Source organism: Electrona antarctica (genome assembly GCF_951216825.1).
Source record: "Electrona antarctica genome assembly, chromosome: 3".
In the NCBI taxonomy this organism is placed as follows: Eukaryota; Metazoa; Chordata; class Actinopteri; order Myctophiformes; family Myctophidae; genus Electrona; species Electrona antarctica.
This window is the reverse complement of record NC_136808.1, coordinates 43,367,836-43,394,889: the sequence shown is the minus strand read 5'-3', so window position 1 is coordinate 43,394,889 and position 27,054 is coordinate 43,367,836. Positions and strand designations below refer to the sequence as shown.

The 27,054-nt window shown below is 41.0% G+C and overlaps 2 protein-coding genes across 5 annotated transcripts in view; both read right to left on the bottom strand.

Annotated features, from left to right (window-relative positions):
• Nucleotides 1–1,160: 1,160 nt before the first annotated feature.
• Nucleotides 1,161–9,852, bottom strand: vegfd (vascular endothelial growth factor D). Of its 3 annotated transcripts, none has more exons than XM_079496981.1 (8): nucleotides 9,323–9,852; nucleotides 6,157–6,400; nucleotides 5,144–5,264; nucleotides 4,309–4,378; nucleotides 3,963–4,090; nucleotides 3,440–3,552; nucleotides 2,312–2,477; nucleotides 1,161–1,632 (listed from the first exon to the last, which is right to left on the bottom strand). In XM_079496981.1, exons 1-8 carry the CDS (start codon nucleotides 9,428–9,430, stop codon nucleotides 1,623–1,625), a joined length of 960 nt encoding a protein of 319 aa, XP_079353107.1. In that variant the 5' UTR covers nucleotides 9,431–9,852; the 3' UTR covers nucleotides 1,161–1,622. The 3 variants fall into 3 exon arrangements, with proteins under 3 accessions (XP_079353107.1, XP_079353108.1, XP_079353109.1); XM_079496982.1 differs by having other exon boundaries at nucleotides 3,440–3,549; XM_079496983.1 differs by having other exon boundaries at nucleotides 4,309–4,372.
• Nucleotides 9,853–22,823: 12,971 nt separating this feature from the next.
• The window catches only part of LOC306920105 (uncharacterized protein), an 8,254-nt gene continuing 4,023 nt past the window's right edge, over nucleotides 22,824–27,054 (bottom strand). Inside the window, exons 6-10 of one of the 2 annotated variants that reach the window (XM_079496733.1) lie at nucleotides 26,984–27,054; nucleotides 26,433–26,672; nucleotides 25,875–26,036; nucleotides 25,567–25,656; nucleotides 22,824–24,797 (exon numbers count right to left, since the gene is read on the bottom strand). The exon at nucleotides 26,984–27,054 is cut by the window's right edge and continues 69 nt beyond it. In XM_079496733.1, the coding sequence (XP_079352859.1) occupies nucleotides 24,624–24,797; nucleotides 25,567–25,656; nucleotides 25,875–26,036; nucleotides 26,433–26,672; nucleotides 26,984–27,054 (737 nt within the window). In that variant the 3' untranslated portion in view covers nucleotides 22,824–24,623. The remainder of the gene's footprint in view (nucleotides 24,798–25,566; nucleotides 25,657–25,874; nucleotides 26,037–26,432; nucleotides 26,673–26,983) is intronic. The other variant, XM_079496734.1, reaches the window with a different exon arrangement.

The window sequence follows — 27,054 nt, the reverse complement described above, 5'->3', positions numbered from 1 at the left end:
AAAAGATTTTTAATACATTTTATACGTTTGAAAACTTGTGAAATGAGACATTCTGCATAATGAGTACTTTCTACGTTTGGTCCATTAAGTACATTTTGATACCAATAGTTTTATACTTTTACTCAAGTAGGCTACATTTTGAATCCCGTATCATTCTTTAAGTAACAGAGTATTTCTATATTGCAGTAGGGGCCTATTGATACTTTTACTTAAAGGATCAAGTACTTCACCACTTTTCAACCTAGCTTCATATAATTGGTCCTCACAATGTTCAAAAAAAATAAAAACTAAGAAAACTAAAAATAAATAAATATTAAAACAAAATCTTGTTTAAAAAAAATCTGCCTTACGATGATGTCACTGGTTAAAGGTGGACGGGTTTCTGAACTGCCCACAGCCCACCTACAGTATAAGACACAATATTAGTGAGGACCAATTATATGAAGATAGGTTAAAAAGTAGTGAAGTGGTCCTTTAAGTAAAAACATTTTAAGCCTTGAGTTAATGGAGATGATTTTGTTTTTGTCACATTCCTAAGCAATCATTTAATGGCATTCATTTCATCGTTCAATAGGAGACTATAGGAGACTCAGTAGAAGACTCCTCCGGTCATCAAATTATTGGCTTATAGAGCACCGACGTCCTGACATCACTGTCAGTAGAGGGCGCCAGTCCACAGGTTCGTGTACTTTTTATTTGCATTGAAATCCCCATAGGGGGATTTTAGATCTCTTCATATAAGAACTGTGTTTGAGGATGATCGGTTTATTTTTCAAACACAGTTCTTATATGAACTATGAAGCGACCTAAATGGGGATTTCAATGCAAATAAAAACATACTGAAAGTAACGTCAGACTTCGGTGCTCTATAGGAATGTGACAAAAACAATTCAAGGCTTCGTGGGGTGTGATAGAAAATAAGACATTCTATAGGTGAACTACTCAAAGTAAAAGTTCCTTCCACAACTGCACATTATACATTAATCCATAATATAATGGCTCCGTATTTTACAGACACTATAACTACTTTAGAAATTATATTATGGATTAATGTATAATGTGCAGTTGTGGAAGGAACTTTTACTTTGAGTAGTTCACCTATAGAATGTCTTATTTTCTATCAATTACACACCCCACAAAGCCTCGTTATTTTTCTTACCATGGCCACTCTGGGGCTAAAAGGAAGCTTATATTTATAGAGGAAAGAGGATGTTCTGCAAATGTGTTGTTATTTGCATAGCAGGAAATTGTGACACAAAGACCACCAGTTAGCGCATTATTGACAATTTGACAGTTATTATTTTCAATGATACACATTTCCTTTACATGGTCACATTATAAAAAAATATCAATCTTTCGTGTTCTATCAAACTTAAAACTAATGTTTGTTCAGTGCACAAAGGACAAATGTATACAAATCAAATATTAAACATGGATTTAAACAAGAAAAACATGTTAAATTATTTATCAACATGGTCATGTGAGTTAATATCTCATAGGAAAAAAGCAATTAGTTCAAATGATTGGTATAAATAATACTAAATAAATTATAAGTCTTTTGTCTCTGCTTCTGTGCTTCTCGGGCAAGCAGATTGTCATTTTATTCCCACAGTTGACTGGTATCACTTGCATCTGTGAAGAGTGAAAGAGGAACCATTGATCAGCATTGTAAATGCACAACTTTGCACAAGATACAAAGTCAAGTCCTTAGTGTAAATTTAATTCAGAGACTGTACAATACAAATATATTTGAACACTCTAAGCTAATAAAGAATAAACACTGGATTTTACTGTGTAGAACCTACAGACTCATTCATTAAGCTTAACATCCATTAAAGTTATTCATTCACTGTATAGCAGTGATTCTCAAGCTTCAAGGACCCTCACTGTGGTATGCATTAGGCCATTGGCCCCATAACTCTCAGCGTTACAGACTCATAATAGTCCATTTAGTTTCGAACTAAATCCCTTATCTGGGGACCCCATCAAGGACCGCTGGGGGTCCCTGGACCCCACTTTGAGAACCAGCGCACTAGCAGCTCACACAATACTTGGAGAATGTGTAAAGTCCTAATGCAGTACATCTCCCCATTTGAGTGATTTATGGATATACCTTAGTCAGGCAAATGCTGTGTATCTATACCAGGGCTCCTGTCCCGTATTATCTACCAGGGCTCAACGTTACTCAGGAACGTGTGGGCTATTCAATTATCAAAGAAACAGAGCAGAGACCTATAGTGCTCCACAATAGCTAAATAAATAGAGATAATGCTACTGTATGTGACTGTACTATGAGTCCACAGTACAGTACCTGCATGAACTGTAGTCAAAGTGTTTTTTCCTGGTGGCACAGATGGTAAAGTTGAGATGACAGTTGTAGAGGGGTTTGGATTTCAGGGGCGGCTGCGGACTAGGAAGGCAGTCACAGCGCTCCACATCAATCTCACAGTCAGGCATCCATGTATTGAGCGGAAACTCTAAAACAGGAGAATGCAAAGGTTTACACTACAATAATGAATAAATATCAACCTATATAAAAGGTAGTGGTGTCAACAGACAGTGGCAAGACCATTGATTGATGATTGAAGACCTATACCAGTGAATGACGTAAATATCACAAAGTTGAAATATAAAGTAGTCTATAAAATTCTGATTGTTAACCACATGAACCCTAGCATCCCTATTGATTGATTGATTGATTGATTGATTGATTGATTGATTGATTGACAACTTTATTGAAAAGTAATTCAAAATGCCTAAAAACAAGAAAGCCCAAAAGCTTGTTTCAATTGAGGTCCTTTAATTCTGTGATATATTCCTAATTCCTATATTCTCGGAATATCATAATAAGCAAACATTTGGCAAAAATAGTCAACCATTCGGTGCCGATTTCCGTATAGGCAGGGGCGTTGCTGACCATTAAGGTTGCCCAACACGTGATATGTTGGCGCAACCATTACATGATGTTTTTTATTTTATTTATACCTTTCCATTAAAACCAGAACCCATCCTGAAGTGGGAAGTACAGTAGGCCTACATTATAAAAAAATCATAAAAAAGTTCACAACAAGTCACATTGCAATGTGTTGTAAGCTTGTAGATGTGGAACAACAGAACCTGTCAAATGCATTACCCAGCACGACACGGCTTGCTTCGTTCTAAACGTCTAGCCCCGTTTGGAACTTCAGGCTCAGGCTTAAATCAGGCTTGGCCAGTCAACCCCCGTCCGCATGCGCAGTACTGCATCCATAAGATTGCATTGGGAAAACATGGCACTGGTTGACTTCATAAGCTATGTAAGTGGTTGTTTCAACCCTCTCTGGCCCATTTCAACCTATGCAGGGATATCCTGACATGAAACCTCTTCTCGGAACTAATAAACGGGGCTAGCTTCGTTCTTGTAGCTGAAAAGAGCCAAAAGACCTACAGTACAGTATACCTGGTTCGGTAGAGGGGTAGGGTATACACAGCTCTGCCATGCAGTCCCAGATCAGCCCACTGGCACACAGTCTTCTGGAGTCTTCTGCTTGGTGGTGCATAGGAGAACACCTGCTATCCCACCCAGCAGAGAAGAATGAAACATTGTGTTATCATTTTTAACTGAGATCTATGTATGGCATTCTGTAGAGCCTTTCCGATCATGATTGTATATTTGGGAGCCGCATGCAGATGCTGCTTCAAATTACAGCAAAAAAAACATATTTTACAGTGACTGCGAGTTAAGCAGAGATTATGATATTATTATTATTATAATATTAGCCAAATCATTTGGTTTGGTGTCCCAGACTGTTTGCAAAAACCAGAATGTCTGAAGTGGGTTTTCTGTCTGATACGGTAACGGTAGGCTCAAATTATGTTAAGAAGCATATGATATATGGTAATACATTTGCCGTAGCATATCCTCTCTTGTGTTCTCGTGTAAATGTCACATCTCAATGACTAAAAATGAGGGTGGGACTCACCCACTCTTCCTGTGCGGTCTCGCGTTGCGTCGTATTATGGAGGGCTCCATGCACTTGCACTCTGTGTGATTGGCTACTTTTATCAGCACAGGCTCCGGTCCAAACTTAAATGGAATCACACTCAATAGCTGAGTGGGGGAGGACACACACACACGCACGCACGCATGCACACACACACACATACACACACACACACACACACACACACACACACACACACACACACACACACACACACACACACACACACACACACACAGCAAAAGAGAAAGAGTGAGATTGATCCGTTTACAGTATATCTACAATGCAATATCCACTACAAGCTGAGAAGACATTGAGCACTCACCGTTTTATTGACATACGTGGTGGTTGTGTTCCTGCAAGTCACTCCCTCATTGTTGCAGCAGCCACTGCACCTACAAGGAAGGTGCACATGGCGTATCTTGGTTGGGGAAAAACTTAAATACATAAAACTGTAATACATTATGGCACTAAAACGGGATACTCTTTCTATGAAGCCCTATAATGCTTTATACAGTACATAAGCCAGGTCAGTGGTTCTCAAAGCATGGGTCCAGGGACCCATCAGAGTTCCTTGAGGGGAACTGAAATGGAACTCGGTCCCGATCCATTTGGCTGTACACTCTCAGTTAAATTAACACTCAGGATTTGCAGTGTAAATCTTAGTTTAAGTTAACCCGCCTTTCTGTGTGGAGTTTGCATGTTCTCCCCGTGTCCCCTGGTCTCTAAACTATACCTCCTCTGGCCAGCCGGGGCACCTGATGGAGGGGAAAGGAACTGGTCGGAATAATGTGTTCCTTCCACGCGCTACGTCCGGCCGGGGAAACTCTCCCCTGTCAGGTGAAAAGAAGCAGCTTGGACTCCTCATGCATAGAAGGAAGCATGAGGTCAGTCCGCTGAATAGCAGATTATGCAAGCTCACTGCACGCCTGTACATCTGCTAATTTTGAAACATTTGGAAACATTTTGAAAGTGATTGTTTTTTAATCATTTTGAATTTTTTAACACAAATCTTCTCTTCTGCGTGTAACTGGCACAAAACATTTTCAGATGGGGGTCCGCAGCCAAATAATTGCAGGGTCCTTGGTCCTTATTGAGAAGAACTCCTGGTTTAGAAGACATTATAATCGGCCTCAGGTCTTAATGGGTGAAAAACTCACCTGTGGACAGAAACACACGGTGGCTTGAAGAACATGGATGGGTTGGTGCCCAGTTCCTGAGCCACATCAACACACGTCTCCCTGGGCATGCACTGCGTCCGCTGCCACTCCTCGTCTATGGCTATAGAGGAGACAGCATGAGACACACACGCTAGACCACATTTTCATTATTATTATTATTATTATTATTATTATTATTATTATTATTATTATTATTATTATTATTATTATTATATTTATTATTATTATTATTATTATTATTATTATTATTATTATTATTATTATTATTATTATTAAAATGCCAGTAAGGGAGGAGTAAAAGTAGCAATAACATAATACAGCACAATAATGTGCTGTAGAAATATTGTTACAGGGAAAAAGTCCTGTAGCCTATTCATGTTTTTTAATTGAGTAAAAACATTGACAAAGAAAGAAAAGAGGCCGCACAGCTCGTAGTCACGATGCTAGAAACCTTTATTGAACTGACATTTTGGCAAGGAGGTTGCCTTCTTCAGGGTATGACACAAAAGGGGTAAAACTACTATTTATGAAGATTGGGACAAAGGTGCATTCAAATCTGGTCAACACCCAAAGTGGGTAATTGGTTGCTGGCAACAATGATAACTTTATTTATACATCAATATAGAGACAATTGAGTAAAAACACAAATCAATTGTAATGCATTAATGTGTTCATCACTTTTTGGATTACCTACTGTATGTGCTACTGCAGCTTAACTTATAATAATGCTTTATTATGTATCAGTTATTATATGCCTTATCAATCTAAATATGTAGCCCACCAGTGGGCCATGAGGGTATTGCAAGTGGGCCCCCAATTGTGGTTATCTAAGAAAATTATATATTCTTCTTTAAAACCATTAAAACTCTGTTTTCACCGTGATACCGCTTTGCCCTTCCAGTGGTCATATGGGTCAAGGTGGGCCGCAATTCTGCAAACGCTTTTGAGATTTTCAAGGGCCCCCGATCCTGAAAAGGAACCACTGTTCTGACCTTTGAGTATCTCCAGGCTGTAGGATTCAGCAGCATAGCGTGTCGACCGATGAGATCCCGCTGAGGAAGAGGAGGAGGAGGAGGAGGAGGAGGAAGAGGAGCGGAGCTCTGTCTGGGCCTGTGGCTGCTGCAGCTGCAGGCGACACTTCCACAGCTTCCAGTCAGGGAAGTCCGTCAGCCTCAGAAGTTCATCTAGGCTGGACGCTGACCTCACCTCTCTCTCCCACTGCTCCTTGCTCAAAACCTGCCATGGACACAACCATCGTTGTGGTGAGTTTATGACCTCATCCTCAATGCATCATCTAAGCAGCTTACATTTAGCAAAAGAAAGAAAAGAAAATATGTAGGCTACCTAACCTGATATACTCCACTTGCTGGGAAACATCCTCAGATTTCAATTAGACTCAGATCGCCCCTTTGTGGCCATTCTAGAGAACACATCTGGTTGCTCTCCAATATTAAAATGTAGCCTATTTGAATTAAATGTAGGATGTCAAAGTGTGAAATTGAAAGCAACAATAATAGCCAGTTGAGGTCCTTCACTCTGAATAAAAACCATCGCTGTTGCAGGTATTCATCCACTCCCCACTTTCATTTGGTGAGGATATTCTACGGCCATTTGGGGTGTTTCAGTCCTGCCAGATGAAGGCAACAGAAATGCAGCAACAATTACTAAATTAAATTTGCAAAAATATTCAGATTTCTATATTTGTATTAAATCTGTAGTGTTGATCCAACTCTTATAAGGCCAGTCCACGGCAATGAGTCTCCAACAAAACTGTTGAAATTGGTTGCAGGTAGTCTGAATTGACCCATTGAAGATCGGTGCAGTTTTGGGATTCTGTTGCAAGTTGCAACTCATTGCATGGTGAAGCATTGGTGTGGACTTGCCTATTTTACAGGGGTCTGAGATCCTTAGGGGGTCCTCTTCTACACCTCCACCTTACTACAAGGCGGTTGCCAAATCTTTGAGTGATACGATTCAGAGGGGAACGAGGGGAACTGCGAGGCGTTGTGAGCTTGTATTTTTGGTAAAGCGGTTTGGTGTAGACTGTAGAGCGAAAAAATACCAAATCAGGTCCAGACTAGAGCCAATGGTCAAGTTTAGTATTGAGGCTTGAGGTTAAATGTCTGATAATGCACATGAAATAGACAAGATAATGTGTATATTTCAAAAAAATGTAATAACATAATGATCCGTGGATCGGCAGTTCGAATCCCGGCTCCTCCTGTCCACACGTCTTAGTGTCCTTGGGCAAGACACTGAACCCTACATTGCCTCCAATGAGTTGGTCGGTGTGAGCTTGCCACCATTGGTGTGTGAATGTGGGAGAGGACGCTGGCGTCGACTGTTCGCCGCTTCACCTCCCAATGTATTAATGAATGAACCATTGTAAAGCGCTTTTAGCACTTGGAAAAGCGCTATAAAAATGCAATTCATTATTACTATTATTTTTGTACAACACTGATGACAGTACTGTCAAACACGTCTAACTATCTATGAGATATATGAAAACGTTTCAACACAGTTTTATACAATACATGTAGTGGGAGTCCCTGCTTCATCTCACTCTCAGCTAAGGGGCCTTAATTGGCCTGAATAACATTGAAGATCCCTGCGTTAGAGTGCATCCAACATCCATTCTCAGAGTTAAGACAACACTGCAGATTTCTCTGTGTCAAATGGACAGCTTGCCAAGCATTATGCGTTGCATGTCTTTCATGTTGTTTACACTTGGGTTTTATATTTATATTTCACTTAAAAAAAAACAGCAACAGCAATAATGAAGGCCAAAACATCAAATGTCTCTGTCTCATGTAAGCCTACAGTATGTGCCTCAGTGTTTTGGTTCAGACATTTACTGCCATTTCTTGCTTGACCAAATAAAAAGTTAAAAGAGAATTCTCAGTAGCGCAGAGCAGCCAAGGGCATGATGTGGCTGAGCGGATGGAGTTGAACATGAGGACTTCCTCGGTTCATTTATGAGGCTGAGAAGGCCAAAGCCCTGAGACTGGCTTGTACTGCAGTTCAACTGCTGGGTCAGAAGGCAAGGCACGCAGGGACTGCACTCATATAATATCACACTTGTCTGCACAATGTTTTCTTTATTTCCTCTGGACAATTGTAACAACACAATCCCCTCTGATGTGTTCATTTGTTCAATATGTTGGGGAAGAGGGTGGGGCAGGCTGGCTGGCTGGCTGGCTGACTGCTTCCACTTAAATCAGAAGAAATAACAACAAAAATAGGGAGGTTTCCTCTCAGCAGTTTCTACCGGGGAGACGAGCAGCGCTAATGAGAACCAGAGGGAGAGAGAGGGAGAGGGGGGGAGAGGGCTGACAAGCAAATTGTGGGGAAAAAGGGAAGTGGAATAAAACAGAGTGGAGAAAATAGGAGCATCATGAACACAAACATGACATATGAACAGAGGAAGAGAGAGATGACGCTGCCAGAGGGGCATGAGAGTGAAAGAGACTGGACGTGGGGAGTGGACCAGTGGTGGGTTGAGGACTCTGAGGACATTCGAAAACCGCACTGTGATGCAGAACAAGTCACAGAACAAGTGACGCAACATAATGCCCAGCCTGCATTATGTTGCGTCATTCAGAAGCATGCTGCAAACACTCACACTTCACCACACCACACACACAGTGTGACGACGTGAGTGTTATGAACATTAACTCAAAACAATTTAACTCTTTTTTTGGTGCACTTGTGCACACGTGATTTCATAAGTGTGTGCACGTTTTGCACAAGTGAGTTTTATGAATTAGGGAAACAACAGAGAAGCTACACGTTACTTTGTTAAGAAATTAAGAGTAAAGTAAGTAAAATAAAATAATCTATTCAAACAAATGCTCCTAAAACCATTAGGGCACGGTCGAACCACACTTTTATTCTACCTACAGTATGAGGGCAGATTCTACAAATGCATTTCAATGGGAATGGAGCGGTTTGCTGCCATTTGCAAATTTCAGCAAAAAAAACCCCCAAAAACTCGATTCTCATTGAAATGAATGAATGACTTGGCATTCGCCCTCATAGGTAGAATAAAAATGCATGTCAGTATAGCAAGTACTGTAGCACACTACAGAACTTGCTACACTGACATGCATGAAGCTAAACCAAGCACTTCATAATAGAATATAGTTTATGACCACTTACCCCACTCCCCCCTTCTCTGTGCATGCTATGGCTCACTTCCAGCCAGCTTAGCTCCACCACCAGCATCACTATAAAGGACACTCTGCACAGAGTGCGTTTGATCTTCATTATCAGCCCTTCCTGTTTGGTCTGTGCTTTAGAGTATAGCGCTGAGTCTCAAATTGCAAGAAGCAATGTCGTCGTTTTGGCAGAAAATAAAAAAAATACTTGATGCAGGCTGACTCTCTGAGACCAGTCGTTTCCAAGGCTGGTCAATAAGTCCCCAGACCACACACAGTTCGTCCTCTGGATGTGATCTCCCAGGAGCACAGGAGTATTAATGTATGTTTCTGAGCCAGACGCAACCTGTCACTGCCACCCAGACAAACCTGTCACTGCCACCCAGACAAACACCCTAGCCAAATGGATAGCAGAGAGCCATTAAAACAAGCACCTAATACTGCGGAAGCTTTGATGCTGGTCCTGAGGTGTCCAGTTAAATAGGCTACCAGGCAGCAGCCAAGCAATGACTGGGAGAAAAAAGAAGAAGAAAAAAAAGAAGGCGTGTAAATCAGGATTCCCCTCCAAGCCTGTCAACTTGTCAACTGTCTTTTTTAGATGCTCTCTCTCCTCCACGTTACTCCAAATGTGTCCCAGGGCTTAGTTTTGGGAGACTTGTCAGGGCCTTTTGTTAAGACGATATGTGGACACTCCTCTGCATTCAAGCTCCTATTCATCCCTCTCTCTCTCCTCTCCCCTTTATACTCCAACTCCCACCTCTAGTCTGGATCCCAGACTCCCCCCAGCCACTGGAGGAAGCTACTTCATACAGTCATTAGGGTATCCACCACGTATTTTTCACTTCTAGACTTGGCCAGTTCACAGCTTCCCTGAACCCACTGTGACGTGTCTGTGTTAAAGGGCCTTGGGCTCTGACAGCAGCCACTCAACAACTTTCTGTACCTCTGGATGTGGATCTGCACATCTTGCTGTCCTCCTGCCTAACAATGTTTTGTTTTTATTGTGTTCTTGAGACTGATCATCTCTCCGTCGATCAAATATCACCAATAACATCCTTCTATCTCTGCATCCAGAGCTGCTGAACGGCACACAGCCTTGACGCAGCAGTAACATGTGTTTTAAATGTGATCCAGACCTCCGTAATATGCCGGGGAAACAAGAAGCCGACAACACCCCTGCTCTATACCCACACTCCACCCACTACACGTATTCTTAATCACTTGACTCTGTGTTTGCTTGGCTCGGAGCAGAGCAGACAGAGCAAGATGAGAGAAAATGCAGAGCACTATTCATTTGCAAATGGTAACTGACCACACACGTACTGTATACGTTTGTCTGTGGCTTAGAACAGAACTAAGCCCTAACCTAAAGTATGGTGACACATAGTTCATGATGAATAACGTGTGTTTCAATGATCAAAACTACAACCACTTGTACAATTTATCTTTTAATGTAGGCTACTAGCTAGATGTTCAGACTGCTACGTGGCCTTCGAATGTAAATGTTTCAGTCCGCATGCATGAACGTCTAGTCTCGCATTATATTGTATATACAAAGTCTCACTATATATACAAGCTCATATAATACAAGCTCATAGCGAGTCACTTCGTGCCGTGCCATGAGTTTGTAGATCTGCTATTTTTGGCCTTCAGGTGTTAATGGGTTAAGTTGAACAGTACAGAGCGGTTGCATTCATAGTCACACAAACATGTGTACACATGTTATAATAAATGTTGATAACTACAGTATATGCATTTGACATCTTCAGACGTTTGCCATAAAACACATCTTAAACAAGCACTGCTTCCTGTGTGATCTCTTCCTCCTCGTGGTCATTAAGAATGGACCTAGAAGACAAGACACCGCAGCTCAGTAAAACATTTAATGTACACAGTTTCTGACCTTTTGAAACACTATGATCATTTGGAGTCATGCTGTGATCTGTTGAAACTAATATGTCATATACCGTGTTGGACCACAGGGACTCTGAGGGCTCATCAGCAATGAGTACCCTGGCCAAACAAACAATAAGTAGCTCATTATAAGTGCCTGATTATCTTAAAGCCCAGACAACATTTATAGAACATAATCAGACTGTTAGAACTGAGGTCCTGTAATAGATTTAAAAATGATAATAATAAGATAAATACTTTAATAGTTACCTAATAGTTATAAAGGACTGTAAGTATGAGAACCATGAGACCAAAAAGAGACAAAGTTAAACCCAAATGTAGTGCTGTCTTTACCTTTAAAATGAGTGAATTGCCCTTTAAATCCTGAAGTTATGTACCAAGACAGCCACCTTAAAATAGCATCCCGGAAATGGATGAAGAACCTTTTTTGAACCATAGAAAAACCCTTAAAAATAGAAAGACCCGAAATAGAAAGACGCGGTAACGAGGACAACTGAGTGAATTAGGGTTTTAGAATGTTTTAGTTAGTAAGATCAATTTTATGTGTCGCATTCGGAAATACATTACATAATAATTTACAAGTGTCCAATTGTCTGAGCGGGCCCGAAGTCCTCTTCTGCCCGTGGATAATACAATTATAGTCAAAATGACGCAATGTTGTTTGTCCATTGTGATTGGAGGAACGTCCCACTTGTTTGGACTGTTGTGATTGGACGAGAAGCTTCCCACGTTGGCGAGGACCCACGTGGAGTCGATCTCATTCGTCCAGCACATAGATGTCACTTCAGGCCGGGAGAGCATGAAGGCTGTGGTCATCATGACCTGATAAAACTCTCTTTCCCTACAAAAACAAGGGTCTACAGCTGTCTCCTGATAGTGTGTTGGTTTTGTTGACACCTTCCAAGAGCTGCTATCAACTTGCCAAGGCCAAATACATGTAGGCTAAAATCAAAACAGGGCTATAGTATTGTAAGTTAACTTGCTGGAGAAATACAGTGAGTGTAATAGAGACAGTATGGCGGCAGAAATGTATCTTATAAATGATAATATAGGGCAGTGAAATCTGAACAACCGGATGGCACATGGTGACATATGACACTATGGGATATGAACAATAAGATGTAAACAGGGAATGAATAGGCCAGGGGTTAGAGATGATAGAGACATCTCTGACCGGACAAATAGATAGGGAGAAATGTCTAACTTGGCATTATTTGTAAACAAGTCATCAAATTATCCATCACTGTGATTTGTTTTTAACCTGGATAAAATGTTCATCTTTCAAACACCACAGTATGGTGCAGGTCATTTAATTTTAAATAACCAGCCTTAGATGAGTGGTTTGAAGCCATCCAACAACACTTTAAGACGGTCAACCCATGCAACAACTACTATATTTAAAAGCATTTCATGTATTATTTCATGGCACTTTTCTTTTTGCTTTTTTCGGGAAGACATATGGAGTTATGGGATATGCTGAGTTATGGGCTGAACAAACCAGACCTAATTAAGTTTCCCTGGATATGTGTGCAGCAAAACAAATAAGATGCTACTTTGTGCAAGTGTTGCATATCGAAAATAGTACATCTACAAGGTCAGCAGTGTGACCTTGTAGATCGGCTATTTTCGGCGCACGACACCGACATGCAAAGTATAAATCATCTTTAACGCTGTACATCGCTGTCTTTAAGTTATGATCTGCATATAATCCCCTAAAACTCACACTAAATTGCAAAGAAAGCAAGACACTTGCATTTGCTATGGATGTGTTCATCACACCTGTTAGATTTGGCCAGACTACATGTTGCTTTGGGACCTCGCCATTCACATTTTTATTGTCTTTTTTTTTATGCCTGAAAGCATACAAAGTTACAAACATCTCGAGTTTCTGCGCTGGGCTACACTTAAGTGATTACACTTGAGTGTAGCCTAATCAATTCATGAAGCAACTTTGTGAAAGAAAGTTAAAAGACAAAATCAACAGTTTCACATTGTTATCCCAAAAATGCAAGAACGCTGTTATTTCACCAGAAAGCGTGAAATTGCAACTGCAGTATAGAGCTTATAGTAATACACCGTGATAATAATAAAAATAAATAAAACAGATAAAATGTTTCAGTTTCAGATTCAGTTTTGTAACACTAATGATATTTCCATACTGAGTGCAGTGTTTATAGAAAAGCATGCAATGTAGGGTAAAGTTCAGTTGTAAGCAGAGGTGGAAGAAGTATTCACAGCATTTGTTACTTAAGTAAAAGTATCAATACCACACTGTAGAATTACTCTCTTACCAGTAAAAGTCCTGTATTCAAAAGTTTACTTGACTAAAAGTACAAAAGTATATACATCAAAATATACTGAAAGTACCAAATGTTAAGTAGGATGTCCCATTTCACAAGTTTTCAAATGTACACAGTATAATGTATTAAAGTATTTTGAAAATAGCTCTATTTACAAATGGACGAAATATTACTGTAGGCTTGAATAATGTACAATATTTTTTGTAATAATAATACAAATCTACAAAGTAGGCTAACTAGTAACTAAAGTTTTCAAATAATTGTTGTGGAGTAAACAGTACAATATTATAGAGATGTAGTACAGTAGAAGTAAAAGTATTGAAATGTGGACATACTATAATGCACTGACAGGGAGCTACAGTCAGTGTAAGCTGGAAGTCATCAAATCTGGCAGCTGAATGAATGATGGCAGCTGCTGCCGGATGGAAATCACTCACATGCTCCTTAATTTTGACGTTACACGCAAATAGAGAGGATGTGGAACGAGTAGATTGAGCAGATTTCATATAATCTTTGGATATAAGTCTGGACAAGTTGGAGAAGACATGGACAAGTCTTGCCACGAAGACATTTATCCATTTACGAACTCATTGATGACCCCTGCACTTGAGCACTTCAATCTTTCTGCTGAACTATGCCGTTTAGTATAGGCTACAGTACAGCTTCCTCCAATAGGCGTTTTGGTGGAGGCTAATACGCATTATTGTCCAGTTAACAAACATTTTATTGATGCACGTAAACCAATGGACACATTTTATGAAGAGTTACATAATGTCAGAGTCACACACACACACACACACACACACACACACACACACACACACACACACACACACACACACACACAGACACACACACACACACACACACACACACACACACACACACTCTCTCTCTCTCTCTCTCTCTCTCTCTCACACACACACACACACACACACACACACACACACACACTTGTTTCCACAATGGAAACAAGCTTTGGCGTTTCTGCGATTGTATCCATTTGGGCGCTTTTAATGGTTATTATATAGTGTGTACTTTTTAATGATGCCAATAAAGATATTGAATTCTCTCTCTCTCTATCTCTCTCTCTCTCTCTCTGTGTGAGAAATGCTGAGCTGTCAAGCAGGGTAATAGTTTTACAAGCTACAGTAGAGAAATGCTGAAGGGTTTCCGTTTGTTCTTAGCATTTATATCCAAGTGTTTCTCAGCCTCCAGTAATAGAATTTCATGCCTATGTTAGATGAGATCCCAGGGATGAACCCATTTTATTGTCATTGAGACAGCTAAAATAATTGATAGAACAGATGTTAAAACACTTATTTTTGTGAATTATTATGCTTAATATTGTCATTGAGACAGCTAAAATAATTGCTAAAATAATTGATAGAACAGATGTTAAAACACTTATTTTTGTGAATTATTATGCTTAATGTAGGACATGATTGGTATCATACATAAAATGTATAGAATTAAATGAAAATAAGGTTTTGTTGTACGTTCACCTCCTTCAGGCATCTTACTGTTCAGGCCTGTTACTGTCTCATGCTTATAAGCGAGGTTACACTCGTGCAATGACCTATGCTAAACCCACTCTGCTTTTCATTACAAACCCAAACTTTCACCATCGCTTTCCCTTCAACAACATTGTAAAATGCATTTGTACGGTAGTGTACAGGCATGCGAACATGTGCGCGCGTGCACACACACACACACACACACACACACACACACACACACACACACACTCACGGCTCGCCACTTTGCGACACGTGAACTTAGATCTGCTATTATTATACCTTGCTATAGATTTTTATACATTTGAAAGTAAGTAGCTAAATACCAAACTTGTAGGCTACATTAACAGACTATTTCTACAATAGGATATTGCTACTTTTACTTAAATAAAACATGTAAGTACTTCTTCCATCACTGCCACCACAGAGGTAATAAAACGTCTGGGTTTCCGAGGCTACCGCAGAGGCAGTCTCTAATCTTTCTGGGGTCCACACAAGACAACACAACAGACAACACACAAACTAACCTGGGGCGCCCGCTGGCCAAGTGGTTCAGGTACATGCCGCCACATAATAGGTTTTAGCCTGACAGCGTGTTGCGTGTTCGTTCATGACGACCTTTTCTGTATGTCTCTCCCCTTCTCTCTTCACTTGATACTATCAATAAAGGCAGAAAAGCCAAAAAACTAATCTTTAAAAAAAACAACACACAAACTATAACCGCTGACACTCATCAGTCTACACCTAAAATTAGCCTACACAATTAATTACACTATTAATTAATTACACTATTACATAAACACAGTTACAGTGTAGATTGGGTTAATAGTCTACTTGCCCATACTCAACATTTCTAACATAAAACTTGGTGTACGCAACATGCCTGGGTTCACATTCTGGCAAGTGGACTATAAGGTAAGTGTTAAAGGACCACTTCACCACTTTTCAACATCTCTTTATATAATTGGTCCTCACTAATGTTCATGATAAAACACCACCATTTTTTCCTACTCAGTCTGTGTCTCATAGGAGGGCTTTGGGCAGTTTGGACACCCGTCCACCAGTGACATCATCATCATCATTGTTTTTACAATGATGATGACAAACAACATTTGTTTTAAAATATATTTAGATTTTTATTATCGTGAGAACAATGGCTTCAACTTTTGCATTGCAACTTTTCAGGAAAAGAAAGCCTGCAGTTTCTATTAGCTTGTGACACCAGTGACATCGATGATGTCACTGGTGGACGGGTTTCTGAACTGCCCACAACCTTCCTATGAGACACAGACTGAGTAGGAAAAAATGGTGGTATTTTATCATGAACATTAGTTACCAATTATAGGAAGAGAAGTTGAAAAGTGGTGAAGTGGTCCTTTAAGTGGTATCAAATTGAGGGTCCGCGGCCCAATGCATATTAAACTGGGCCGTTCCTTGATTTGAAATGAAACAAAACAAAAATCACTGCCTTAAGCTGTGGTCGGAAATGTCCTGATTTTTCCCGGAGAGCCTTTCATTAAGGTTGTAAAGTCACCGCCGACATTCACATGCATAATAAAACAAGCAGACAAACACACCCAAAACCACAGACATATCAGCGCTGTAACAACACAGAGCAGTCCCTCAGAGGCTCGCACAAGCTGGTCTTTATTTCCTGTTTCCTTCTCTTCAAACAGATGGAGGCCTGCTGGACCACGTGCTTCCCGAAACCTCCTGGACACACGCCGACCTGAAAATCTTCCATAAGATTTGTTAAGTGGTCAGGGTGGGCCGCATGGGTGGGCTGCGTGCGTTTGATCCAGCTCGTATCAATGGAAGCAACATGGTACAGTTCCTATGTATCTGTATCACAATGAATTGTGAATCAAGGTTATGAGGAAAATAATAACATTGGGAATTACAATCACCATGTCTGGTCCACACACGCACGCACGCACGCACGCACGCACGCACGCACGCACGCACGCACGCACGCACGCACGCACGCACGCACACACACACACACACACACACACACACACACACACACACACACACACACACACACAGTGTGAATGAGGTAATTGACAGAATTGTATTTGTTTTATATTTGTTTAAACTGCTTGCTTTTATTATACTTTAATTGGCTGTAATGATTGATGTTACAGCAATGGACAGAGTATCATGCTACAAAAGATTGTAACCATTCATAATAAATTTGTATCATTTGTTTTCACTTCACTTAATTATAGCCCTTTTACCAGGCTCTAGGCCACAACAAATAAATGGGAAGCGAGAGAGTGTTTTAACTAATAGAGTGATGTAATTTAAAAAATCACACCCGTGTGAACTGAGTGGTGTAAGGTCTTATATAGCCTGTCTGACGTAATGAACTCATGTCTGACGTAATGAAATCACACCCGGGTGAACAGGGTGAACATAGCAACCATGCTCATTTTTTCTGCACAGACTAACAAAGCCAGTTGTAGGAGTGGTTTACACCACTCAATAATGAAATCACACCCGGGTGAACAGGGTGAACATAGCAACCATGCTCATTTTTTCTGCACAGACTAACAAAGCCAGTTGTAGGAGTGGTTTACACCACTCAAAAAGCCAGTTGTATGAGTGGTTTACACCACTCAAAAAGGGCAGGTGTGAGCGTGAGGGCCACACAGCTACTGTATCAGCATAGGAGATATCATCTGGGGAGGGTTTCCTTATTGCAATGCGCTTTACGCATTTGATGTCGACAACAACCATGCACAGACAGCTCAACCACAACGTTTCTGAAACTATTCGACAAGTGAGAGAGAAAGAACTACTACTCAGCTTGTGTCATGGGGAAGATCATATTAAGGAGGAAGTTGGACAAGTTGGACACACCAAAAAATCCCCCCTGGAGGATCACATGTTTTGTACTCTTATCACCTCAACTAAAGGATTAACTTCCTCCATATATAGTATTCTAAACAATAATTTACCAATTTACAATACAATTCAATTCAATTCAAAGGGCTTTATTGGCATGAGAAAACATACGTTTACAATACAAGTACAATACAAGTACAATACATTGTACAGTACAATACATTGAACATTAAACATAAATGGGAGACAGACTTGGGATGCACTTATGATGATGTGGATTGGGAAATCATTTTAGAGAGGGCTCAGAGGGTTCTGATTTCCACCAAACATAGACAGATGCAATTTAACATTTTTCATAGAACTTACTTTACCCCGCTCAGGTTACACAAGATTGATAGGAGTACCGGTATTTCCCCTATGTTCCAAAGATGTAAGATAACAGAAGGCTGCCTATTACATAATGGAGCTGTCCACTTCTGATTGATTACTGGAAGTTCATCATGTCTACTGTCTCTGATATCATAGAGATTGAAATACCAGATGATCCAAGAATTTGGATTTGGAATGTGTAAGTATGTTTTTTGGACCTTGTAAAAAAACGATGTAAGGGGAAGCCCTTTACTGTTTTGTGGTAAAAGCCTTGCTCAAACTTTTCTAAGGCGTTCCTAATGTGTGACGTTACGTAGCGCTTGACTACTTTTTGTGGTAACTATTAAGGTAACTAGTTACCCTTTCCCATTCAGTAACGCCATTATAGTTACTGTGTTTTCAATGTGTGAGTTACCCACGTTACGTATATGTGATCCTGCCAGTGCGGAGTCTGTCATGTAAACTGACAGGGTGCGCTGAGTGGAGTCTGTCATGTAAACTGACAGGGTGCGCTGAGTGGAGTCTGTCATGTAAACTGACAGGGTGCGCTGAGTGGAGTCTGTCATTTAAACTGACAGGGTGCGCTGAGTGCGCTCCCAGAGTGAAACACATTCCACATGAGAAAGAGAAAGTGACTTCCACAGGGCATAACGTCATCATGCCACTAGTTTTAACCTTTGGAAAATATATAGCTAGATTAGCTCAGGTTTGTGGACTATTCTGGTTATTAAAATGTTATTAAAACTCTTCAATCCAACTTTCAAGTCTTACCTAGGATTCAAGCCGTTATGTTTTAATTTCTTTTTAAATAGCAGATCTATTCACTTATTTTTTAATATAATTGAATAGAATATGGTTAACTAGAAGCCACTCAAGGACCCCTGGACTCCACTTTGAGAGCCACTACTGTATGTTCTCAGAGTCTCCACTGACAAGACATGGCATTCAGATCATATGTTTGTTGATAGCATGAGCATCTGCATGAGGCCCACGTCCCTACAGAGAGCCCACATGCCTGGCTGGACACACCACCATTGAGCTGAGACTCTGAGAGACGATGGTGTCACGCACCGAAAAGAGCTGATCTACAAGCTCACACCATGTCGCAGAGGCATCACATTGTGAGCTTGTAGATATGCTATTTTAGGTGTGAGACACCGACGTATGACGGAGCACAAGTTATTGGCATGAACCTCTCCTGGATACTCTGGCTGAGTCAGAAGGTTGTGCACGTGTGTGTGTGTGTGTGTGTGTGTGTGTGTGTGTGTGTGTGTGTGTGTGTGTGTGTGTGTGTGTGTGTGTGTGTGTGCGTGCGTGCGTGCGTGCGTGCGTGCGTGCGTGCGTGCGTGCGTGCGTGCGTGCGTGCGTGCGTGCGTGCGTGCATGCGTGCATGCGTGCGTGCGTAGCTTTATGATGATGAAAACACAGGAAACTACCCTCAGGACGTGATTCCCAATTAGTGTGAGTGCATAGCAGTATTAGTATGGTAATGGTCTCTCTCTCCCGCTCTCTCTCTCTCTCTCTCTGTGCGTGTGTGCATGTGTGCGTGCATGCGGCTATACAGCCTCCTTTTATTGCAAGGAAAAGCCTTTGGTGTGAACCCCAGATGAGACTGAGTTTCCATTTCATCAAATTATCAACCTTTAATGCACAACAGTGTACATGTTGTGAGCTTTAAAGAACTTGAAGTGAAGGATTTGTGCCTACAATGATAATCCTAATATAGGGATTGATTGTTAATTGATTATTTTAGATTAACAATATAATTTATGTTATTGATTAAATCAAATTAATTGGATAACTCTTAAACTGTTGCGTCCATAGTTGCATCTGTTGCATCTTCTCATGGGCTGAGATTCCCCTTCATACTTAGCAGAATGTGTCAACGGTGTGATCGATGCATTGTGGGCTTGTAGATCTCCTTTTCAGGAGTGCGAGCGACATCATCCTTTTCATGTCAAGGACCCCCATATTGATATATTTGGCTGTGGACCTCGATCTGAAAAGGTTTTGTGCCAATACCAAAAAGTGTAGATTTACAAGCTCCCACACACTGTGAGCTTGTAGATCTGCTAGTTTTGAATAGCCAACATATAAATGGATAAAGTGGTTAAAATGATTATGATGCTATATTAACTGCTTTCACATGGGGGACCCCCTGGAACTCCTCCAAAGACCCCTGGGATGTCCCCTGGACTCCACTTGGAAAACCAATGAATGGACAAGACGAGGGAAAATTGAAATGTTACAAATTAACACAGTCACATCCTGTGTGTTAATTTTGAAAGTGTAAAAAAGGGGGAAAATGGGGTTATTAATTATGTATGCTAAATTTAATATGAATAATTTCCCTATTGGTGAGAGATTTACTAATTGTTACTAATTGTTACTACAAAATCCATATTATTGTTCCAGCAATATAGTTCACGTTGCACCAGCACTCTGACACATTTGTCACGTTTCCACCTCCTCAGTGGTCAGACCGGACGAGGCGAGCAGAGCTGAGTGAGGGGGGGGGGGGGTCATAGTTCAGGGGTGAACATCTGTTGCGGGGAGGTGAGCACGGTACCCTGCAGTGAGGTGCCTGTGATGTGGCCCCGCAGCTGTGTGATCCCACAGTGATCACGTGACCGTAAGCGTAAGCAAACACACCTGTTTAAAGGCATGAACCCACCAGCCATAGCTATGATGCTACATTCACCCACATAACTGGGGGATGGGAGGAGGTCCCCAGCATCACCAATCATGCAGTGTTGGAAGATGTAGGCCCTACTGCAACCTGGGGGGTTGCCAAATTATTTTGGGGGGTCCCCAGATTATTAAAAAAAAAATAGAAATAGAGAAGAAAATAATTGTTTGGGGGGGGGGGGGGGGGGGTCGTGCGAGACATGGCCAACGTTGAGAACCCCTGCCCTACTGACATAAGGTTTTACTTATGTAGTACTGCCCCTTTAAGGGTAGTGCATAAAAGGGGTGACCAGGTTTGAGGCCTCATGTTTGGCCAGAAGCCTGATTTGAGTGTTTGTTGGAGACCTGGCACATGAGGTGTACAGCATAGTACTTTTTTTTAAAAAGTTTATTCAACATGTATAAACATATATTCAAGTTAAAATACAGAAGGAAAGAGCTAGGGGTTATTGTAGCTGCGAAATCATGATCATAAGTCCAAGACCAGCTAGGTGATATAGAGAGAAGGCAAGGGTCTTCCATAAACATACACAGCAAATAAACAAATACAAAATATATAAATAGAATACGCAAAACCCAAAGCAATGAAAGTAATTTAAGTAATTACAACAAACAATACCATGTATAATCCCCTGCCATACGGATGGGTCTGACTCTGAACACAAGCCTGCATGTGCAGCTGCACTCAACTTCCTGACAGACAGACGTCAGGTGGTCCATATGGGCACAACGACCTCTACCCCTCTGACCCTCAGCACAGGAGCCCTTCAGGGATGCGTTCTGAGCCCTCTTCTCTACTCCCTGTTCACTGTGTACACCCATGACTGCGTGGCTCTGTTCAGCTCCAACAAAGTGATCAAGTTTTCAGATGACACCACAGTCATAGCTTGATCACAGACAATGATGAAACAGCCTACAGGACAGAAGAACCTGGCACAATGGTGCCAGGAGAACAACCTGGCTCTCAACGTCGACAAAACAAAAGAGGTGATCTTCGAATACAGGAGACCTCCCAGAGACCACTCACCCATCCAGATTGGGGGTACAATCAGATACATGAACGAACTGATAAGAATCAGAGCAAAACAGGGCAAAGGAAAACGCTACCTACACAAACATTGACCTCACACAAACATTGAATGCCATTGAAAATGAATGGCCCTTTTTGAGTATTTACGTAAACACAAAAATTACATAAACACAAACATTGAAGACAAAAGTGAGGACGCAAATTGTGATTGGCCAGAATGAGATGTACATGTATAATGATATATGATGATAAGAGCACCCAGTCACTTGTGATTTCTTTGTTATGCTTTGTGATTCTTTGTGATACTCTTTGATTGCTCTTTCTTGCACTCTTTATTCTATCCTTTTGTTTGCTGTGCTTGCTGTGTTTTAGTTGTTTTGAATGTTATGTTATCTATGCTGCTGCATATTGTCTGAAGGATGCCAAACAAAAATAAGTTTTACTCTTATGTAACTGTACACAAGATGTAACAATAAAATACAACCTTGAATCTTGAACCTTGGCACACGTCCCAACAAACAATCTGGTGAAACCCAATCTCAAATACAATATGGCACGGTGGGAAAAATAGGTTCTTGTTCAATACTAATGCATTACACTATAAAAATCACACCCGTGTGAAGTGAGTGGTGCAACTCCGTGTGGGGGTCCCCGGAACTTCCAGGCCCACAGCAACGCGCCCAGGGTGCCAGCCCGGTTCCGGTGAGCCATCCCACGTCGAGAAATGACAGAGTTACCTTGTGGGGGTCCCCAGGGGGTCTATCTACTGTACTGTACTGTACTGTACTGTACTGTACTGTACTGTACTGTACTGTACTGTACTGTACTGTACTGTCACAACCGAAATCACATAATGGCTGCTAAAAGCTCAGCTTCCCATCATGCACCTGTGCACAGTGTGAAGCTCAACAGCGCCACTTTGTCACCTGTTGGTACTCTAAACAGACATACATACAGTAGGGACAGACATTGCTGTTCAATGGAGTGGTTACACCACTCCATTGAACAGCAAAAAATATATAGCAAAATGACAAAAATACAACAAAGTACCAAAACGTACGCAGCCAATCATCCCTGTGAGAAATTGTGGGTAACTCTTGCATGTGTTTGGCCACAGTGCTGATGCACCAACATCTACAGGTGAATGTATAGAGACTAGAGAGACAGTAAGACCTGATGTTTTGAACTTGCATGAGTATTCTGGAGTTTATAACAAGTTGGCAATATTTGAGTGTGGGACAGTCAGTACTTATGGTAATAACTATGGTCAAGGAAGAGCTCCTCTTGGTGGAGACAGAATTCATTAATCGAAAAACACAGGAAAATAAAATACCACAAACATATTTCCGCAAACACACATCAAAGGCAGATGGTGAATTTCATTGCTTATTGGCAAAGCTACGCTTCCCATTTTAAACAGGGGAACTTTGTGAGTTGTCATCATGAAATCTGTAATCTTAAACATATGGCCTCAAATTGAGAGCTTGTGAAAATCCCCTAACATTAGCTGCTCAAAATGATTTCTCTGCCTGTCTCTTTGGCTCCATATTAAGTCATTTAAAACACGTGGTATTTTTTTAGTTTCCCTTTTTTATTCTGTTTGAACAAGTTTCTAAATATTTTCTCAGATTATATAATCTTGCCTGGAACATTTTTAAGTAGTATCCTGTTATTACATTTTCTCATTGACATCTGGTGATGAAATAAATGAATCCACCAATCTGAAATGGTCACACTATTTCTATGCAAAAGTTTAACTGTTAACAACATAAACCTGAACATCCCTATTCTGGGTATGTCATAATAGGGCATTTGTCCTAAAGGGCGAGGTCGCACTGAAACCACAGAGCTTCTTAATACGGCACAGTTGAGAAGCAGGAGTTAAACTATTAATCTGGTGTCAGTGAGGTCAGATGTAGAGTTGCTGGTCGGCTCCATATATGCAGATGTAGGTTATGATCCAGTCTTCTCCATGTATGGCTATCCAGGGTTTGAGGTCACTGAGGTCAGTGTCGTGATCTTCATATTATGGAGATCCAGGTGATGATAGTCAGCTCCATAAATGGACGGACGGACTGACTGACAGGTTTTAGCGTGACTGACAGGTTTTGCAGGTTTTCATAGTAAACTGCGACCTACAGTCGCAATAATATTTACGTTATATCATGTTATATAATTTGCTTGATGAAGACCTAAAGGGTCGAAACGTTGCACGTTTAAAAACATAATAAAGTAAGTCTCTTGTGGAGCTCTAGAAACAAGTGTGCAGATGTTTCTTCCTCTTTGATGTTTGCCATAATAACTGACCATTGCTCAGATCTATTTTCAGGCCACCTTCCAGCCTTGAAATCTATACTTCAATAAAACGTGTATATCCATATAAAATGTTCCCAGATTTGTGACAGTAAGGTTAACATAGTCGGGACTCGGGTGGTTCTGTTGAATCCGTTTGTTGCCTGTTACATAACACTCCCTGATGACCTGAAGTCATCCTCATCATCTGTGCATGCAATTACTGTCTAAGCATATTTACAACCAACAAAAGTGCATATTGACTAAAAGGAGTAGCATATGGATGAAAGATTACACACACGGTCTGTGTGGCCGCTGTGTATTTGGAATGAGTGTCATAATTCACAACCATAAAAGGCCGTGCATGTGTTGAATATATTCCTCGGCCTTGGGTTTTTCCGCAATCATCTCAGAAGCTCTTCCTGTGGACTGCTGCTGTCGGCGGTGCATGATATCCTTGGCAATTCGCATGCTTGCTGCTTGACCTCCAGCCAGGTTCACTGCATGAGGTCCCACCTGTGCTCGTGTGGAAAATAGGGAAAAAAATAAAGATTCACAGAATTAGTAAGCCGCAATATCTATTTCTGTCAGATAACTCACAAATAGATTGAACAAATATAATTATGAGAATATGAGTATGCATATAATATTTTATCTTGGCGTTCGGCTCTGCTACATTTTTCTCCCTGCTGTTTTTTCACTTTATGCAATTATACAACCATCATTAACCATTAAGAGCAGGGAGATAGATATACAATAACAACCCCCCAAAGGGGAACAGAAATAGCAGAGCCTGCACTGGTGGTGCTGGGGTGGCGGTGGGAGCAAACAGCTCATAACGACAACCAGGAACACTGAAGGAATGCAGAAAAAATGCAGCCTTGGGTGAGATTAAATACCCCGCCCAAATGGTCAGCTGATTGCCACGACAGCGTATGACATGTGTGACTTGCATAGCACTGAATGAGCACCTCGAGTATCTGCCAGAACTAACTCCGCAAGCTACGTATCATATCTATTGCCTACATGCACAGATAGAGCTGACTGGACACTTCCTCAGCTGTATAAACCATGCAGTGTTTGCTATGTAATTACATTTTGCAATGTAAATAATTTGTTTAAAAAATATTCAATATGTTTCCCTTTTTTGCACGATGTTTTGAAAAACATCGTGCACCTGATTCTGATGCTATTTGTTGGGAAACCCCCTGGAAACCCCTGCTCATAACCCCTCCTCATAACATACACAAAATGTTACATTGTGTACAGTAGTGTGTAGAGGTACCTGAAGTGCGGTGTACTGTCCCATTAAATACATGGGGCACCCTGGTGCCCACTGTAAGCTCTCTTTTATACAAGGCCAACCGTCTATTACCTGCAACATGGGGAAATGAAGTACCACAGCATGTTAGAACAAATATCCCGAAATATGGACAGGCGCAAAAGAAAGTTTCATTAGCCATATTTGGACAGCATCAAATATACTTCTTTTACCGCTGTGTTATGTACAGGTATCCATGTAATAATTATTTTTGAACGACTACACAAACTCCCTTTCTCGTGCATATGTACTATTGTTTCCGTTTGACCTACCTGAATCGGGAATTCCTTCATTACTCCAGAGAGCAATGGATCTTGGTTGACATCCAGTTTACAACCAGTGGCAAGCCAGATCATATCCCCAGTCCAGCTGGCCCCAGTGCTGAGGGACACACTCCATGCCTGGTTTCTGTAGCACCACCTGGCCTCACTCACCTGAACAGTCATACATCGTGGTGGTGTTAATATATATTTTTAGGCTGTGCAAATTACATTTCCTATCATGGACCAGCAGATGTTGCTATTTCCCATTCTGCATAATTACATAATGACTACTTTTACTTTTGGTACCAGTGCTTTTGAACTTTTACTCACATATAACATTGTGAATACAGGCCTAGGACTTTTACCTGTAATAGAATGTTTGAGCATTGTGCTATTGCTACTATTTTTCAAGTAGAGAACTTCTCCCAACACTGGTGATTTATGTATTTTGGATTTATTAAATGGGCTTAAATTGATGCCTAACATTATTTAGTATTCATTCAAAAAAGTGCACTCATATTTTGTATTCGTAAAAGAATAAATGTATGTGCAATGTGTAATGATTACCTGACAGTATGGTTTTACATCCACTTTCCCACTCTGAATGAAAGGCTGGAGGTGAGCATACGCCTCTGGGGTGACGGCGCCGCCTTTCCTGGCCTGTCGAATCATGGCCAGCCGCCTGTGATGGCTCCTCTCGTTGTAGAACTGCCTCAGGTAGGCCTGGCCGTCCATCTTGATGCCGTGCTCCACGTGGGAATAACGTCCCACCAGGCTCTCCACATCGCCCACGTCAAACTGCTTCAGCTGGGTTAGAGAGCACCAAGTAAACCAGTGGTTGTCAAAGTGGGGTCCGGGGACCCACATGGGTCCTTTTGCTTGTGGTGCAGTTCCAGGGTGTCCCCAGCAAAATTAGTTGAAGAAGAACCATACAAAATGTGGAAAATATTGAATATGTTTTAAAACTATTTTTGCCATTGGACATTTTCTTTATGATTTTCATTCGTTTTGTAAAAAACGTATTTATCTTTTTTTGTTGTTGTATAAAGCCTCATTTGTATTTTGAACCAGAATGTTTTTGATATTTGGTTAGTTTGCATGAACTCTAATGAGCTGACCTGGAGGTGTTTCCTCATGACCCATGTGACATGGCTGGCACCTTGCTGCACAGCTAAGGAGACAACATGAG

What these genes read in the sequence shown, in the direction of transcription:
- vegfd (XM_079496981.1), bottom strand. Translation starts at nt 9,430, where the DNA reads ATGAAGATCAAACGCACTCTGTGCAGAGTGTCCTTTATAGTGATGCTG. An exon ending in CCACGTATGTCAATAAAACG is followed by an intron (nt 4,091 to 4,308) that starts GTGAGTGCTCAA and finishes TCCCCCACTCAG; the next exon opens with CTATTGAGTGTGATTCCATT. An exon ending in AGACCGCACAGGAAGAGTGG is followed by an intron (nt 3,553 to 3,962) that starts GTGAGTCCCACC and finishes TGGGTGGGATAG; the next exon opens with CAGGTGTTCTCCTATGCACC.